The sequence below is a fragment of the Bombina bombina genome, chromosome 11, assembly GCF_027579735.1.
Source record: "Bombina bombina isolate aBomBom1 chromosome 11, aBomBom1.pri, whole genome shotgun sequence".
Classification (NCBI taxonomy): Eukaryota; Metazoa; Chordata; class Amphibia; order Anura; family Bombinatoridae; genus Bombina; species Bombina bombina.
The window spans coordinates 3,677,529-3,697,731 of record NC_069509.1 but is presented as its reverse complement, the minus strand read 5'-3'; the positions used below and the strand labels follow the sequence as shown (position 1 = coordinate 3,697,731).

At 37.1% G+C, this 20,203-nt stretch overlaps 1 protein-coding gene across 2 annotated transcripts in view; it reads right to left on the bottom strand.

Annotated features, from left to right (window-relative positions):
* Positions 1–489: 489 nt before the first annotated feature.
* The window catches only part of PRR14 (proline rich 14), a 189,815-nt gene continuing 170,101 nt past the window's right edge, over positions 490–20,203 (bottom strand). For both annotated transcript variants that reach the window (XM_053694991.1, XM_053694992.1), the window contains exon 9: positions 490–2,476. In XM_053694991.1, the coding sequence (XP_053550966.1) occupies positions 2,200–2,476 (277 nt within the window). In that variant the 3' untranslated portion in view covers positions 490–2,199. The remainder of the gene's footprint in view (positions 2,477–20,203) is intronic.

Here is a 20,203-nt window from a genome sequence, read left to right as displayed (position 1 = left end):
GCCATTCCACACACATAGCTCCACTACGGGTCATGCTGCCCCTAGGTCTTGCCATTCCACACACATAGCTCCACTACCGGTCATGGTCCCCCCAGGTCTTGCCATTCCACACACATAGCTCCACTACCGGTCATGGTCCCCCCAGGTCTTGCTATTCCACACACATAGCTCTACTACCGGTCATGCTGTCCCCAGGTCTTGCCCTTCCACACACCTAGCTCCACTACCAATCATTCTGTCCCCAGGTCTTGCCATTCCACACACATAGCTCCACTACTGGTCATGCTGCCCCCAGGTCTTGCCATTCCACACACATAGCTCCAGTACCGGTCATTCTGTCTCCAGGTATTGCCATTCCCCACACATAGCTGCACTACCGGTCATGCTGCCCCCAGTTCTTGCCATTCCACACACATGGCTCCCCTACCGGTCATGCTGCCCCCAGGTCTTCCATTCACTGTTCCTCTACAAACCAGTCATAACAGCACATTTGTTTGTTCCTGCTTTTAATTGCATGGTTATCTGTTTTTATTTCTATATCATTTCACTCATTTTAAAGGATATAAACATTTCAGATTTATTAATATATTTAAAACATATTTTCAGTGGAGTGATTTTAGTCACAATATAATACATTACATTGGTTTGTAGTTTTAGTATTTTCAGTCCAGGCAGTGCACTACCCTTTTGTTTCTCTAGTTACAGAAGATAGCTTAAGGCTTGGTGACTAGCAGAATGAAGGCAACCAGACGTGTATTAATGAGATGGACGGACAGATGGGATGACAAACTACTGTATTCTGCCAGAGTTACTTGCTGGGTCTGGACATGAACTTTGGTGTTTCCTGGTTAGCTTAAGAATTGTGGAATGTGAGCTTTAAAGGGACATTAAAAAACCCACATTTTTTCTTTCATGACTCAGATAGAGAATACTATTTTAAACAATATTCCAATTTATTTCTATCATCTTATTTGCTTCATTCTTTAGATATCCTTTGTTGAAGAAACAGCAGTGCACATAGGTGAGCTAATCCCACAAGGTATATATGTGCAGGCTCCACTCAGCAGCTTCTAAGCTTAACTAGATATGCTTTTAAGCATAGGATATCAAGAGAATGAAGCAAACTAGATAATAGAAGTAAATTAGAAAGTTGTTTAAAATTGCATACTCTTTCTAAATCATGAAAAAAAATATTTGGGTTTAATGTCCCTTTAAGGCAGAACCAATCAGCAGTAGAACGTGTCTGGTGAGCTTGATGTGTTCATGTGCTTAGTATGGATTCCAGGTCTTCTGCAAGTCATTGGTTTGTCTGGTGAGCTTGATGTGTTCATGTATTTAGTATGGATTCCAGGTCTTCTGCATGTCATTGGCTTGTCTGGTGAGCTTCATGTGTTCATGTGCTTAGTATGGATTCCAGGTCTTCTGCAAGTCATTGGTTTGTCTGGTGAGCTTGATGTGTTCATGTACTTAGTATGGATTCCAGGTCTTCTGCAAGTCAATGGTTTGTCTGGTGAGCTTGATGTGTTCATGTACTTAGTATGGATTCCAGGTCTTCTGCAAGTCATTGGTTTGTCTGGTGAGCTTGATGTGTTCATGTGCTTAGTATGGATTCCAGGTCTTCTGCGAGTCATTGTATTAGTTTATATCATGTCTAGCCTGTTCTTTTAATTGAGTTTGCAAACATTTGGTAAGAGCCATGATAAGGTTAAACACACCCAGGACAATGGATCTATACTAAATAGAATGATTCAGGGATTTGCTGCCATGTCTGAATACCCTTTTGCCTGAGCAGATAAGTTCCCCTGATGTGGGGTGGAACAGAAAGTGTATACTGATGTTTCTTTAAATTATAGGGTCAAAATGGAGGAAGACGGAAACCCAGTAATGAGTTAGATATATACAAGCAAAAGAGCAATAGTAAAGCTCAGATGGTTAAACACAAGGTTAAATCAGACCCAGAGCAGCAATGCACTCTTGGCAGGTGAGCCAATGAAGAGAGGCATACCTGTATATCCACTAATCCCAAGAAGGGCATTGCTGCTCCTGAACGTTTCAACAAAGAACACCAAGGGGGAAAAAAGTTAAATTAAAACTATCATAAGATAGCTGCTCTATCAGCCCCATGAGTTTTTGTTCATGTTGGGCCTAGAATCTCAGGGTGTGAATGAGAAAAAGATGCTAGAGGAGACGGAGCGAGGCTCACAAGTCTATATACACTCTCTGCCCTTCCTCACCCTGCAGTGCTGCCTCAAGTTGGCTGAGTTTCTGTTTCAGTAACATATCTAGATCAGTATTTTCCTCTACTGCCTTGACATCCTTCTTACGGCTCCTTCCTACGCCTTTCTTCTTCTTCTTGCGCCGCCGAGGAGGAGCACTGCCGTCTCTAAAAACAATCAATCTTCTCAATGGGCGCTGACTGGTAAGGACAAGGGATCCACCCTTCAAAACTGGCTCCTCAAATATTGTCTCAAATGTTCTGCAAAGACAAAATTACAAAATGTCAGGGTCTGGAAGTATAGAAGAAAAAAAAATTATACTTAGCGGCCGCTCACTTTTACCCATCTTAAAACAACCATCCACAATAACATTCACTAAATAGTGCTATCTCCTCAGCATGGGGGCCTTGCAGGGTATCTTGGAAAACTCATATTGTGTGCAGATAAACACAAAGGTCAAAAGCATGTCCACTTAAAATATTGTAATCCCAACTGTCTTTTCTTCCAAAACCTGTTTTTACCTAAAGCACAAATATTCAACTTGTAATATTTTATGAATTGATACCACAAGTTTCAGCTCTTATGAGATGACTGCCTACAGCACTAAGGTTTGTTTGACAGCAAACAACGAATTTGTGGTGGTGGTGGTGACTGTTGATAGAGAACATTCTGACTTGTATCCTTCAGAAGACTGTGGTCTTAAAAGCAGCTTGTGTTGTACATTAGAACAAGGCACTGACAGCTTATTTGCACTTGGTTAATGGCCAAGACCAGAGGAATGTCAGTGGGGTCTGGTGACTTTTGAAGATGGTGGGCCCCACCCCTCAGATGGCTCCACCCATTTGAGAGAATATATATATATATATATATATATATATATATATATAAATATAATGGTTCCCTAGTCTCATGCATGGACAATGTGTGACACAGTGCCATCTATTGGTTGAACTATCCCAAAAACATCATAACAGCACCATCTATTGGTTGCAAGCTCACCACCAAAATGGACACAGGAGAAGGAATGACCAATTTGCATAGGCGAAAATACCAGCAGATAAATGTTATTTTTAATGTTTAGAACTATCTGAATCCTCCATCCTGTTGGCCAAGTTATATTTCCTTAGTATATTGTTTTCTTTATGTTTTTCTATGTTTTATGGAGTGTGTGTCACCATAAGCTTACTGGTGTGTTTGTAAAAGCTAGTCCTGGGTGAAATAAAGCATTAGTAGTAGTTCCTTCTGGAACAGGTGGTCCTGTCTGATTCTTTCAGGTATACCAGTAGCAGAGGTTCTGACCCTGCATTCTGGCTGCACATTTCCCTGCAAGAGACCTACTACAGAGTCTGTGGGCCTGTAAGCAAAGAGCTGTCCTTGTGAGCCCCAATTGTCTTTTTAAAGACAGTGCAGGGAAAGGAATCAATACCTACCTGAAGAAAGGAGTGAGGCAGAGGGGACAATACCTGCCTGAAAGGAGCAGCGAGGCAGAGGGATCTATTCCTGCCTAGAAGCAGACAGGCAGAGGGGATGCTACCTGCCTGGGAGCCTACTGAGACCAACCCAGCTGGGGGAGATACAGCCGCTGGCTTGACCCAGGTCTCAGCAACGATAGCCCTGGTCCCACTATTAGGAGGCAGAGGGATCTATTCCTGCCAAGAAGCAGCCAGTCAGAGGGATCTATTCCTGCCTATAAGCATACAGGTATAGGGGACGATACCTGCCAGGAAAAAGCTGCAGGGCAGAGAAGACACTACCTGACTGAGAGCCTACTGAGACCAGCCCAGCTGGGGGAGATACAGCTGCTGGCTTGACCCCGGTCTCAGCAACCATATCTCTGGTCCCATTATCCATCCCTGGGTTTGGACAGAGGAAGGGAGACCCCTAGCGGAGTACCGCTACATTTGGTGACAGCGGTGGGATCAACCCTTCTGTACATGGAAGGTCTAAACCACCACTGGGATCTGATCTCCATCGGGAGATCATTCACGAGTAGCAGCTGGAAAGTGGATGGAGCAGCTTTACAGGGTCCTAAAGCGAAGCACCCTTAACCCCTTAATGACCACAGCACTTTTCCATTTTCTGTCCGTTTGGGACCAAGGCTATTTTTGCGGTGTTTGTGTTTAGCTGTAATTTTCCTCTTACTCTTTTACTGTACCCACACATTATATACCGTTTTTCTCGCCATTAAATGGACTTTCAAAATCTACAATTATTTTCATCATATCTTATAATTTTCTTTAAAAAAAATACAAAATATGAGGAAAAAATGGAAAAAACACACTTTTTCTAACTTTGACCCCCAAAATCTGTTACACATCTACAACCACCAAAAAACACCCATGCTAAATAGTTTCTAAATTTTGTCCTGAGTTTAGAAATACCCAATGTTTACATGTTCTTTGCTTTTTTTTGCAAGTTATATTATAGGGCACTAAATAAAAGTAGCACTTTGCTATTTCAAAACCTCTTTTTTTCAAAATTAGCGCTAGTTACATTGGGACACTGATATCTTTCAGGAATCCCTGAATAGCCATTGACATGTATATATTTTTTTTAGAAGACATCCCAAAGTATTGATCTAGGCCCATTTTGGTATATTTCATGCCACCATTTCACCGCCAAATGCGATCAAATAAAAAAAATTGTTCACTTTTTCACAAATATTTTCACAAACTTTAGGTTTCTCACTGAAATTATTTACAAACAACTTATGCAATTATAGCATAAATGGTTGTAAATGCTTCTCTGGGATCCCCTTTGTTCAGAAATAGCAGACATATATGGCTTTGACTTTGCTTTTTGGTAATTAGAAGGCCGCTAAATGCCACTGAGCACCACACGTGTATTATGCCCAGCAGTGAAGGGGTCAATTAGGGAGCTTGTAGGGTTAATTTTAGCTTTATTGTAGTAGACAACCCCAAGTATTGTTTCAAATTAGCGGAAAACCAATGGCACTACTTATTATTTAGCTGTTTATAAAAAGCTCTTTATAACTTCTGTCTTCATTGAGTTAATTATAAACTCTGTGATACAGAGAAAATGAGTTTGTGGTGCTGTGTATTGAGAACACTTGAAGCAAATTAGAGGTGAATTCAGAATTCACCAAGGAAGAATACACATATAGCACTCTTGAGCTTATAGTAAATAATTGCAGTGAAAAGACTGTCTGTTATTCACAACAAATAGATTAGTTAGTGATCATCGAGGTGAGAGAAAGGAAGATCCTAAAATATAACTTTTATTTGTTTATTATTTAAAAAAAGGGGGGGGGGAAAGAACACACAATTAAAAACACACACAAAATGGACTCATGCGTGAAATAATCTAGTATATCTATACAATGTATTGCCCTTAATAATTGGAAATTGAGTTAGAGACCTTTATAAGAGTCTGGATTGAAGGTGTTATGACTATCAAGTGTGCTGGTTATAAGGATACACAATTGTGAGAAGAATAACGCAGTTTTTTGATACTTGTGTTCACTTTGTCCTTATTATGTGTTATTAACTCACATCATTTGAATTAGCTATCATGAATAAAACAAGTATACATCCAGAAATGATCTTGTATTCTGGGTAATTTGACAGCCTAGTTGGAATCTGAGTTATATAAAGTTAGTTTCTATATTAATTTCCACACTTTGTTAACTGGTTGTCAATATTATTGTTGAAGTAATAAGGATTATATATATATAATACATAATATTTTGCATAAAGTTGTTTTTTCAAACTAACCAATATTTTTAGGTATATATATACTAAAGATTATAAATCCTTAAATATAGTATCAACACTTGTTTTGTTTGTTGATGCACTAAATTTGTAATGTTATATTGTTAAACTTGCTTTGCTAGTTTCAAAAGTATCTATATATATTGAGTGCTGATGTATGTATATAATACTTTGGTTACATACCCTTGTGGGTAGTATGACTATGATTGTTGTAATTTCTGCTCTTTGTGAGCTTTAATGCAACTCTGTTTGTTAACCAATACAATTATAAGTATTTTTATGTGTTTTGCACCATATTGGAATTATTTATATATGTTTTTTAATAAATATAAGTTGCAAAAACACTGTTTAATACTTGTTTTTTTGGTTAACGTTGTTGTTCTAGCTCCAGTTAACACACTGTTGCCTTAAGTTAACATAGTCATACTGTTTGTGTTGATCAGTTTGTATTGTAATCAGATTATATTGTAATATATATGTTTTTAGCTATGTTGGTATGCCTTAGTTGGTAAATGTCTAATGGAGCTACAGTTGTGTCACTACCAATAAATTTCAAGCTATTATAAGCATATATTTTATGTTAATTTATTATAGGTTTGCAACAAGGCTCAAATGTTTTACACACCTTTTAAATTGAATTGTGTAAATATATAACATTCTATAGGTGTATTAACTATATGAGCTGGTTAATGCAGTTAGTTTGCTAATAGCTTGCTTTTTCTGTAGTTGGCTTACTAAAGTATCTCAGTAATCAACAGAGTTATACCTATTATACCGTTCTCACAACACTTAAAATGTGATTCTAGCAACACTATGACTCCATTAATTGAGTGTTTTATCATTAAAACATTCAGTTGTTCAAAGTAGTATTTGTATGTATAAGATTGTTAAATTAATCCTATAGCTCTGTTTTTTCTGAAAGTAGCATTAATTTGTTACAAATCGTTAGCTTAATTCTTCAATTATGTCCCTACTGAAAATAACATTTGTTTGCTTGAAAGCTTATAACTAAATCCTTCAACTATACTATTGATGGAACTTAACTGCCTGATTGTCAACCGTTTTGTGATTAGAACGCTGCCATATGTAAATTGGATCAGGCGTTATAAACATCTGTTTGTACTCTGTTGTTAAGTCCGTAAATATTATCAGTAACTTATGCGGTCTTTTCCATAAAGTTATCTACTAGATTATTAGTGAATTGTTAGGTCCCATTTGCGGCAAATTTAAAAAATAACAAGAGTTCCCCTTAACTCCTAGGTCCCTAACATGTTTCGCCGGTACACCCGGCTTTTTCAAAGGGTATCGCGAGTCTGGCCGTACCTGAATCTATTTGTAGCCACTTCCAAGTATAACTCCACCTCTTTAGGAACCACCCAGAGGGGAGTATGCAGATAGAATTGTGGGTATTGTAGTTTCTTTGTGCCTACATTAGGCTATGATGGTGATCAGGCTGATCGTATCTTAGTTCAGTGATGGATCTCTATGTCTTATATTGTGTTATTGTCATTCTGTGACAGATTATTATTCAATTTGTCTAAGAATATTTACATTGTTATGAAATATATGTTAATGATTTGTATTTTATAACATGATTGTTATTAAAATAAATTCAACATGTATTAATATTCCTCATCATGAATCCTTTGGATATTGGGTTATGATATTAAATATCATGTTATCATTAAATACAGAAATTAATATAAATCATATAGTCTCACGTGTATTTTTGTATATTTAATCTTTCATGGCTTGTAAGTTTAAATAAAATAATTATATGTGACATGGTTGTAAATGAGAGTGAATGAGGTTTGTGTTGAGTGCCAGTGAATAAACTTTCATGGCTTGTAAGTTTAAGTAAAATAATTATATATGACATGATTGTGAATGAGAGTAAGTGAGGTTTTAAGTTGGGTGCCAGTGAATAATAGACTCTGAATAAAGAGTATGGTTTAATAATTGGAATATGAATTGTGAAATGTGAAGAGATATTATGTGAAATTAGTAATAAAAATAAATATAAAAATATTTTTTTGTTGAAAATTCAAAGTGCTAACTTAAGTGAATTATGTGCTAATATTGATAAATTAAATAAATATAACTATATGTGCTCTTTATAGTGTTAGGTTGAATTAAATTGTTTGTGTATAATTTGTGATCATAATTCTTGTATTAAGATTATAGTTGTTATAAATATTGATATTAATAAAATGACTATGTGCCTAAAATTGTTCTTATGAAAATTGTGATTGTGATGAAATAATGTGTACCTGTTTATATGTTGTGATTAAATGAATTTTATTAATTGTGTATTATTGTTATTGTATGATTATCATGGTATCTATTATTAGAACTGTATCCAATATTGTTGACTTCAGTTATAGAACACATTTCTCCAACGGACCATTCTAATATTATCTTGTTAAAGTTTATATACGTATAATTCATGAATTGTAATACATATTTGTTGTGATGTATATATGTAATATGAATGGTATGTTTTTGTAATTTAATCTTCTGTTTATTGATGTTAAGATCTGTAGTAAAAAATTATTTTATATTCTTGTATTTTATGACATCTATTTGAGGTTTTATATAAACCATATCCATCAATGGTCCATATAAAATAAAAGGTTTGTTTGCCATAAATGAATCCAATTACCTTGGATTTATGTCTTAGTTTGAGCTGATGTTAAGTTTATTTACAGAAATGAACTATAGTTATTTTGTTCATTGAGTCCATATGGTTGGACTGAATTTAGCAAAAAGATCCACCTGGTTTCAGCACGTAATAGAGGTTTCTCCAAGTTACCTCCTCGAATTCCTAAATTTATTTTTTGTAATCCAAAACATTTTAATTCTGATTGTTTGGATTGGTGGTTATTTAGAAAATGTTTAGCAACTGACGTGATTTTTTTGCCATCTGTTAAATCTTTGGCAGCGTTTTTAATATTTCTGAGATGTTCTTGTAGTCTCGTACGGATTTTCCTTGTAGTCATGCCAATATAGAATTTGTCACATTTACATTTGAGGGCATAAATTACTCCTTCTGAGTGACAATCTATGTAGGTGTTGATTTTATGGCATTTGTTGAATCTGTCTGTGATAGAATTGGTTTTCAGCATAAAACTACATGTACTGCAGGTTCCACACTTAAATGAGCCTGGTTTCAAAGCATTTGTGGTTCTTGGGCCTTTAAAATGACTTGGGCTGATCATATTTTTGAGATTTTGTCCTCGCCTGTAACCCACTTGGACCCTATCATCCAATATTTTGGATAAAATTGGATCAGTCTTGAGAATATGCCAATTGTCGTTTAAGATTCTTAAAACTTCCTTCGAATTTGGATTATAAGTTGTTATGAATCTTACTTGGTTTGCAGATTTTTTTGGTTTGGTTACAAGTAGTGAGGATCTCGGTGTGGTTCTTGCTCTGAATTCTGCTGATTTAATAGATCTTTTGCTGTATCCTCGTGCTATTAGTCTCTCTCTCAGCTCTTTTGCTCTCATATTGTAATTTTGTTCAGTGGAGCAGTTTCTTTTCATGCGTAGAAATTCACCAATGGGTAATGATTTAATTGTATTAGGGGCATGAGCACTAGAGCTTTGTAGTAAGCTATTCGTGGCTGTTTGTTTTCTATGGACATCTGTTATAAGCTCCCCATTGTCACTCTTGGTTATTAAGAGATCTAAGAAGGATATTGATTTTAAATCAGCCTCATAAGTTAGTTTTATATTTACTTTATTGTTATTTAGTTCTTTCAAAAACAGATTCAGTTCTTCTTTCGATCCTTCCCACAAAAATAGCACGTCATCAATGTACCTCAGCCATAATGGTATATGTTGTGTATATTTTTCATTGATGTCAGAGAATATTATCTTTTATTCCCACCAACCTAAAAATAGGTTGGCGTATGTTGGGGCACACAAGGTGCCCATGGCTGTTCCACGGATCTGTAAATAGAATTGATGATTGAATGTGAAAAAGTTGTGGGTTAGGATGAACTTCAATAGCATGAGAATAAAATCATCATGTTCTATGTTTTCTTCTGATCCCATTTTCAAGAAATATTCAGTTGCTTTTAATCCTAGATCATGATGGATACTTGTATACAATGACTCCACATCAGCAGTTACTAGCCATGTTGTGGAATTAATGTAAATATTGGATAACTGACACAAAACATCTCTAGTGATTATTTACTATAAGCTCAAGAGTGCTATATGTGTATTCTTTCTTGGTGAATTCTGAATTTACCTCTAATTTGCTTCAAGTGTTCTCAATACACAGCACCACAAACTCATTTTCTCTGCATCACAGAGTTTATAATTAACTCAATGAAGACAGAAGTTATAAAGAGCTTTTTATAAACAGCTAAATAATAAGTAGTGCCATTGGTTTTCCGCTAATTTGAAACATTAATTATACCTGGTTACACAGGTTTCTCTCACCAATAGAGCACACATCCATAAACTAATACAGTTTCACAACAAAGAGTATTGAATTTTTTTTAAAAAAACTTTGATTATATCAATAGTTAGAATGTCATCCAAATGGGAGACAGATAGAATAACAAGACAACAGAAAAGAGAAGCTGATCTAAATGAGGTCTTCAAAAATCCTCAATCTACATCCACTAACATACAAGACAATATGAACCAAGCCCTCAGAAATATACATAAAACAATGCACAAACAGGATAAATTATGGTGGAATCACCATTTTTTTGAAAAATACCTAGAACATGAAATGATCCCTAGAGGATTAAGGATACAACTATTTCCTGCTTTCGAATTTCGCGATCCCAATCTGAGCATAGAATGGGAGGAAGCACTCAGTGAGTGCTCAGTAAAATTGATGAAAATTTTAATCAGACACGACAAATCAGAATATGATAGATTAGAAAGCGAAATTCAGAACTTAAATACACAGTTGAAAGAATTTGAAACACACAAAGATTTCGACAATATGTATAAAAAATATCAGCAGGAATTAGAAAAATATGAACAGGAAATTAAACAAACCAAACAAGGCAAACTCAGCAGGGACAAGTCAGATTATGAAAATAAAAGAGTATACAAGTGGAAAAGAAAAACTAACACTAACAACAACAGACAAACAAGAGTGAATATAATTCAAAGTGACATCTCGGACACGGAAGGAGAAGAGTCAGACAATGTGGATACTGATATAGAACCTCAAACCTCAACGGCAACACCGAATTTAACATCAACACGCCCTAAACGCAAAGATTTTTTAGGAGAAAGTGCCTCTTCAGAAACAAACATACCAGAAGAGGCAGGGGGAAAGCCAAAAAGGCAAATGAGAAGCCGGACCCAGAACAAACCATACAAACAGGGTCACACACCATATCGGAGGCCTCCAAGTCCCTTTTCACAAATAAGGGCGAAACAATGAGAATAATCAATTTGTCAAATAAAAAGCTTACTATACATCATAACAATGTACTATCAAGAGGCCTGTCGTTCTGCCCTACACCAACAATGAATATATTTGAAGTAATCAAAGATCTTCAATTATTTCTACGCAAAATAGCATTGAAAAGAATGTATAGTAAAACCTCTGATCCTAATAATACAGACATTTGGTCAGAGGAAGAAAATAATTGTCTGGAGATCTTGGAGGAACTCCTGAAAGAAAATGAATCAACCAAGGAGGTACCTTGGAGAAACAAAATAAAAAATCCATCAACCTTTATACCAAAAACACAAAATTGCCCACAATTGGAGGTTTTCAACCAATTGGTGGGTAAAGAAATTAACAAAATTCAAGAAATTAAAACTCCGAAAAATCTGAACAGAATGGAACAAAAAGCATTGGATGAAATGAAAAACTGGAACGATGTGATCATCAGAGGTTCAGACAAGGGTGGAAATGTTGTTATTTGGCCAACAGAACTATATCTCAAGGAAGCAGAATTACAACTAAATGATAAATCATGCTACAAAAAACTCAATTATAACCCAATGCAGAAATATCTACAACAATATATGAAAATAATTGAGTCAGCTAAAAAAAGAAACATCATAACATCTAAAGAATATATGTTTCTAAATAATGCCAATCCAACAACACCCACCCTTTATCTTATCCCGAAAGTACACAAAAATTTGAAACACCCACCGGGCCGCCCAATAATTTCTGGGATTAAAAGCTTAACAGAAAAAGCAAGCCAGTATGTAGACCTTAGACTCAGAGAATACCTTCCGCAATTAAGTTCATATGTTCAAGACACTAGAGATGTTTTGTGTCAGTTATCCAATATTTACATTAATTCCACAACATGGCTAGTAACTGCTGATGTGGAGTCATTGTATACAAGTATCCATCATGATCTAGGATTAAAAGCAACTGAATATTTCTTGAAAATGGGATCAGAAGAAAACATAGAACATGATGATTTTATTCTCATGCTATTGAAGTTCATCCTAACCCACAACTTTTTCACATTCAATCATCAATTCTATTTACAGATCCGTGGAACAGCCATGGGCACCTCGTGTGCCCCAACATACGCCAACCTATTTTTAGGTTGGTGGGAACAAAAGATAATATTCTCTGACATCAATGAAAAATATACACAACATATACCATTATGGCTGAGGTACATTGATGACGTGCTATTTTTGTGGGAAGGATCGAAAGAAGAACTGAATCTGTTTTTGAAAGAACTAAATAACAATAAAGTAAATATAAAACTAACTTATGAGGCTGATTTAAAATCAATATCCTTCTTAGATCTCTTAATAACCAAGAGTGACAATGGGGAGCTTATAACAGATGTCCATAGAAAACAAACAGCCACGAATAGCTTACTACAAAGCTCTAGTGCTCATGCCCCTAATACAATTAAATCATTACCCATTGGTGAATTTCTACGCATGAAAAGAAACTGCTCCACTGAACAAAATTACAATATGAGAGCAAAAGAGCTGAGAGAGAGACTAATAGCACGAGGATACAGCAAAAGATCTATTAAATCAGCAGAATTCAGAGCAAGAACCACACCGAGATCCTCACTACTTGTAACCAAACCAAAAAAATCTGCAAACCAAGTAAGATTCATAACAACTTATAATCCAAATTCGAAGGAAGTTTTAAGAATCTTAAACGACAATTGGCATATTCTCAAGACTGATCCAATTTTATCCAAAATATTGGATGATAGGGTCCAAGTGGGTTACAGGCGAGGACAAAATCTCAAAAATATGATCAGCCCAAGTCATTTTAAAGGCCCAAGAACCACAAATGCTTTAAAACCAGGCTCATTTAAGTGTGGAACCTGCAGTACATGTAGTTTTATGCTGAAAACCAATTCTATCACAGACAGATTCAACAAATGCCATAAAATCAACACCTACATAGATTGTCACTCAGAAGGAGTAATTTATGCCCTCAAATGTAAATGTGACAAATTCTATATTGGCATGACTACAAGGAAAATCCGTACGAGACTACAAGAACATCTCAGAAATATTAAAAACGCTGCCAAAGATTTAACAGATGGCAAAAAAATCACGTCAGTTGCTAAACATTTTCTAAATAACCACCAATCCAAACAATCAGAATTAAAATGTTTTGGATTACAAAAAATAAATTTAGGAATTCGAGGAGGTAACTTGGAGAAACCTCTATTACATGCTGAAACCAGGTGGATCTTTTTGCTAAATTCAGTCCAACCATATGGACTCAATGAACAAAAACAGAATTTATGTTTACCTGATAAATTACTTTCTCCAACGGTGTGTCCGGTCCACGGCGTCATCCTTACTTGTGGGATATTCTCTTCCCCAACAGGAAATGGCAAAGAGCCCAGCAAAGCTGGTCACATGATCCCTCCTAGGCTCCGCCTACCCCAGTCATTCGACCGACGTTAAGGAGGAATATTTGCATAGGAGAAACCATATGGTACCGTGGTGACTGTAGTTAAAGAAAATAAATTATCAGACCTGATTAAAAAAACCAGGGCGGGCCGTGGACCGGACACACCGTTGGAGAAAGTAATTTATCAGGTAAACATAAATTCTGTTTTCTCCAACATAGGTGTGTCCGGTCCACGGCGTCATCCTTACTTGTGGGAACCAATACCAAAGCTTTAGGACACGGATGAAGGGAGGGAGCAAATCAGGTCACCTAAATGGAAGGCACCACGGCTTGCAAAACCTTTCTCCCAAAAATAGCCTCAGAAGAAGCAAAAGTATCAAACTTGTAAAATTTGGTAAAAGTGTGCAGTGAAGACCAAGTCGCTGCCCTACATATCTGATCAACAGAAGCCTCGTTCTTGAAGGCCCATGTGGAAGCCACAGCCCTAGTGGAATGAGCTGTGATTCTTTCGGGAGGCTGCCGTCCGGCAGTCTCGTAAGCCAATCTGATGATGCTTTTAATCCAAAAAGAGAGAGAGGTAGAAGTTGCTTTTTGACCTCTCCTTTTACCGGAATAAACAACAAACAAGGAAGATGTTTGTCTAAAATCCTTTGTAGCATCTAAATAGAATTTTAGAGCGCGAACAACATCCAAATTGTGCAACAAACGTTCCTTCTTTGAAACTGGTTTCGGACACAGAGAAGGTACGATAATCTCCTGGTTAATGTTTTTGTTAGAAACAACTTTTGGAAGAAAACCAGGTTTAGTACGTAAAACCACCTTATCTGCATGGAACACCAGATAAGGAGGAGAACACTGCAGAGCAGATAATTCTGAAACTCTTCTAGCAGAAGAAATTGCAACTAAAAACAAAACTTTCCAAGATAATAACTTAATATCAACGGAATGCAAGGGTTCAAACGGAACCCCCTGAAGAACTGAAAGAACTAAATTGAGACTCCAAGGAGGAGTCAAAGGTTTGTAAACAGGCTTAATTCTAACCAGAGCCTGAACAAAGGCTTGAACATCTGGCACAGCGGCCAGCTTTTTGTGAAGTAACACAGACAAGGCAGAAATCTGTCCCTTCAGGGAACTTGCAGATAATCCTTTTTCCAATCCTTCTTGAAGGAAGGATAGAATCCTAGGAATCTTAACCTTGTCCCAAGGGAATCCTTTAGATTCACACCAACAGATATATTTTTTCCAAATTTTGTGGTAAATCTTTCTAGTTACAGGCTTTCTGGCCTGAACAAGAGTATCGATAACAGAATCTGAGAATCCTCGCTTCGATAAGATCAAGCGTTCAATCTCCAAGCAGTCAGCTGGAGTGAAACCAGATTCGGATGTTCGAACGGACCCTGAACAAGAAGGTCTCGTCTCAAAGGTAGCTTCCAAGGAGGAGCCGATGACATATTCACCAGATCTGCGTACCAAGTCCTGCGTGGCCACGCAGGAGCTATCAAGATCACCGACGCCCTCTCCTGATTGATCCTGGCTACCAGCCTGGGGATGAGAGGAAACGGCGGGAACACATAAGCTAGTTTGAAGGTCCAAGGTGCTACTAGTGCATCCACTAGAGCCGCCTTGGGATCCCTGGATCTGGACCCGTAGCAAGGAACTTTGAAGTTCTGACGAGAGGCCATCAGATCCATGTCTGGAATGCCCCACAGCTGAGTGACTTGGGCAAAGATTTCCGGATGGAGTTCCCACTCCCCCGGATGCAATGTCTGACGACTCAGAAAATCCGCTTCCCAATTTTCCACTCCTGGGATGTGGATAGCAGACAGGTGGCAGGAGTGAGACTCCGCCCATAGAATGATTTTGGTCACTTCTTCCATCGCCAGGGAACTCCTTGTTCCCCCCTGATGGTTGATGTACGCAACAGTTGTCATGTTGTCTGATTGAAACCGTATGAACTTGGCCCTCGCTAGCTGAGGCCAAGCCTTGAGAGCATTGAATATCGCTCTCAGTTCCAGAATATTTATCGGTAGAAGAGATTCTTCCCGAGACCAAAGACCCTGAGCTTTCAGGGGTTCCCAGACCGCGCCCCAGCCCACCAGACTGGCGTCGGTCGTGACAATGACCCACTCTGGTCTGCGGAAGCTCATCCCTTGTGACAGGTTGTCCAGGGACAGCCACCAACGGAGTGAGTCTCTGGTCCTCTGATTTACTTGTATCTTCGGAGACAAGTCTGTATAGTCCCCATTCCACTGACTGAGCATGCACAGTTGTAATGGTCTTAGATGAATGCGTGCAAAAGGAACTATGTCCATTGCCGCTACCATCAACCCGATCACTTCCATGCACTGAGCTATGGAAGGAAGAGGAACGGAATGGAGTATCCGACAAGAGTCTAGAAGTTTTGTTTTTCTGGCCTCTGTCAGAAAAATCCTCATTTCTAAGGAGTCTATTATTGTTCCCAAGAAGGGAACCCTTGTTGACGGAGATAGAGAACTCTTTTCCACGTTCACTTTCCATCCGTGAGATCTAGCTTGTTCTTGGAAGACGCATCAGCCGACCAAGATTTCAACCAAAGCGCTCTGCGCGCCACAATAGCAAACCCAGAATTCTTAGCCGCTAACCTAGCCAATTGCAAAGTGGCGTCTAGGGTGAAAGAATTAGCCAATTTGAGAGCATTGATTCTGTCCATAATCTCCTCATAAGGAGGAGAATCACTGTCGACCGCCTTTATCAGCTCATCGAACCAGAAACATGCGGCTGTAGCGACAGGGACAATGCATGAAATTGGTTGTAGAAGGTAACCCTGCTGAACAAACATCTTTTTAAGCAAACCTTCTAATTTTTTATCCATAGGATCTTTGAAAGCACAACTATCCTCTATGGGTATAGTGGTGCGTTTGTTTAAAGTGGAAACCGCTCCCTCGACCTTGGGGACTGTCTGCCATAAGTCCTTTCTGGGGTCGACCATAGGAAACAATTTTTTAAATATGGGGGGAGGGACGAAAGGAATACCGGGCCTTTCCCATTCTTTATTAACAATGTCCGCCACCCGCTTGGGTATAGGAAAAGCTTCTGGGAGCCCCGGCACCTCTAGGAACTTGTCCATTTTACATAGTTTCTCTGGGATGACCAACTTGTCACAATCATCCAGAGTGGATAATACCTCCTTAAGCAGAATGCGGAGATGTTCCAACTTAAATTTAAATGCAATCACATCAGGTTCAGCTTGTTGAGAAATGTTCCCTGAATCAGTAATTTCTCCCTCAGACAAAACCTCCCTGGCCCCATCAGACTGAGTTAGGGGCCCTTCAGAAATATTAATATCAGCGTCGTCATGCTCTTCAGTATCTAAAACAGAGCAGTCGCGCTTACGCTGATAAGTGTTCATTTTGGCTAAAATGTTTTTGACAGAATTATCCATTACAGCCGTTAATTGTTGCATAGTAAGGAGTATTGGCGCGCTAGATGTACTAGGGGCCTCCTGAGTGGGCAAGACTCGTGTAGACGAAGGAGGGAATGATGCAGTACCATGCTTACTCCCCTCACTTGAGGAATCATCTTGGGCATCATTGTCATTGTCACATAAATCACATTTATTTAAATGAATAGGAATTCTGGCTTCCCCACATTCAGAACACAGTCTATCTGGTAGTTCAGACATGTTAAACAGGCATAAACTTGATAACAAGTACAAAAAACGTTTTAAAATAAAACCGTTACTGTCACTTTAAATTTTAAACTGAACACACTTTATTACTGCAAATGCGAAAAAACATGAAGGAATTGTTCAAAATTTACCAAATTTTCACCACAGTGTCTTAAAGCCTTAAAAGTATTGCACACCAAATTTGGAAGCTTTAACCCTTAAAATAACGGAACCGGAGCCGTTTTGAACTTTAACCCCTTTACAGTCCCTGGTATCTGCTTTGCTGAGACCCAACCAAGCCCCAAGGGGAATACGATACCCAGATAAAATGATTCCTCAAGGCTAAATATGTGTTAATAATCAATCGATTTAGCCCAAAAAAAGTCTACAGTCTTAATAAGCCCTTTTTGAAGCCCTTATTTACAATCGTAATAAACATGGCTTACCGGATCCCAGAGGGAAAATGACAGCTTCCAGCATTACATCGTCTTGTTAGAATGTGTCATACCTCAAGCAGCAAGAGACTGCTCACTGTTCCCCCAACTGAAGTTAATTGCTCTCAACAGTCCTGTGTGGAACAGCCATGGATTTTAGTGACGGTTGCTAAAATCATTTTCCTCATACAAACAGAAATCTTCATCTCTTTTCTGTTTCTGAGTAAATAGTACATACCAGCACTATTTCAAAATAACAAACTCTTGATTGAATAATAAAAACTACAGTTAAACACTAAAAAACTCTAAGCCATCTCCGTGGAGATGTTGCCTGTACAACGGCAAAGAGAATGACTGGGGTAGGCGGAGCCTAGGAGGGATCATGTGACCAGCTTTGCTGGGCTCTTTGCCATTTCCTGTTGGGGAAGAGAATATCCCACAAGTAAGGATGACGCCGTGGACCGGACACACCTATGTTGGAGAAATAACTATAGTTCATTTCTGTAAATAAACTTAACATCAGCTCAAACTAAGACATAAATCCAAGGTAATTGGATTCATTTATGGCAAACAAACCTTTTATTTTATATGGACCATTGATGGATATGGTTTATATAAAACCTCAAATAGATGTCATAAAATACAAGAATATAAAATAATTTTTTACTACAGATCTTAACATCAATAAACAGAAGATTAAATTACAAAAACATACCATTCATATTACATATATACATCACAACAAATATGTATTACAATTCATGAATTATACGTATATAAACTTTAACAAGATAATATTAGAATGGTCCGTTGGAGAAATGTGTTCTATAACTGAAGTCAACAATATTGGATACAGTTCTAATAATAGATACCATGATAATCATACAATAACAATAATACACAATTAATAAAATTCATTTAATCACAACATATAAACAGGTACACATTATTTCATCACAATCACAATTTTCATAAGAACAATTTTAGGCACATAGTCATTTTATTAATATCAATATTTATAACAACTATAATCTTAATACAAGAATTATGATCACAAATTATACACAAACAATTTAATTCAACCTAACACTATAAAGAGCACATATAGTTATATTTATTTAATTTATCAATATTAGCACATAATTCACTTAAGTTAGCACTTTGAATTTTCAACAAAAAAATATTTTTATATTTATTTTTATTACTAATTTCACATAATATCTCTTCACATTTCACAATTCATATTCCAATTATTAAACCATACTCTTTATTCAGAGTCTATTATTCACTGGCACCCAACTTAAAACCTCACTTACTCTCATTCACAATCATGTCATATATAATTATTTTACTTAAACTTACAAGCCATGAAAGTTTATTCACTGGCACTCAACACAAACCTCATTCACTCTCATTTACAACCATGTCACATATAATTATTTTATTTAAACTTACAAGCCATGAAAGATTAAATATACAAAAATACACGTGAGACTATATGATTTATATTAATTTCTGTATTTAACATGATATTTAATATCATAACCCAATATCCAAAGGATTCATGATGAGGAATATTAATACATGTTGAATTTATTTTAATAACAATCATGTTATAAAATACAAATCATTAACATATATTTCATAACAATGTAAATATTCTTAGACAAATTGAATAATAATCTGTCACAGAATGACAATAACACAATATAAGACATAGAGATCCATCACTGAACTAAGATACGATCAGCCTGATCACCATCATAGCCTAATGTAGGCACAAAGAAACTACAATACCCACAATTCTATCTGCATACTCCCCTCTGGGTGGTTCCTAAAGAGGTGGAGTTATACTTGGAAGTGGCTACAAATAGATTCAGGTACGGCCAGACTCGCGATACCCTTTGAAAAAGCCGGGTGTACCGGCGAAACATGTTAGGGACCTAGGAGTTAAGGGGAACTCTTGTTATTTTTTAAATTTGCCGCAAATGGGACCTAACAATTCACTAATAATCTAGTAGATAACTTTATGGAAAAGACCGCATAAGTTACTGATAATATTTACGGACTTAACAACAGAGTACAAACAGATGTTTATAACGCCTGATCCAATTTACATATGGCAGCGTTCTAATCACAAAACGGTTGACAATCAGGCAGTTAAGTTCCATCAATAGTATAGTTGAAGGATTTAGTTATAAGCTTTCAAGCAAACAAATGTTATTTTCAGTAGGGACATAATTGAAGAATTAAGCTAACGATTTGTAACAAATTAATGCTACTTTCAGAAAAAACAGAGCTATAGGATTAATTTAACAATCTTATACATAC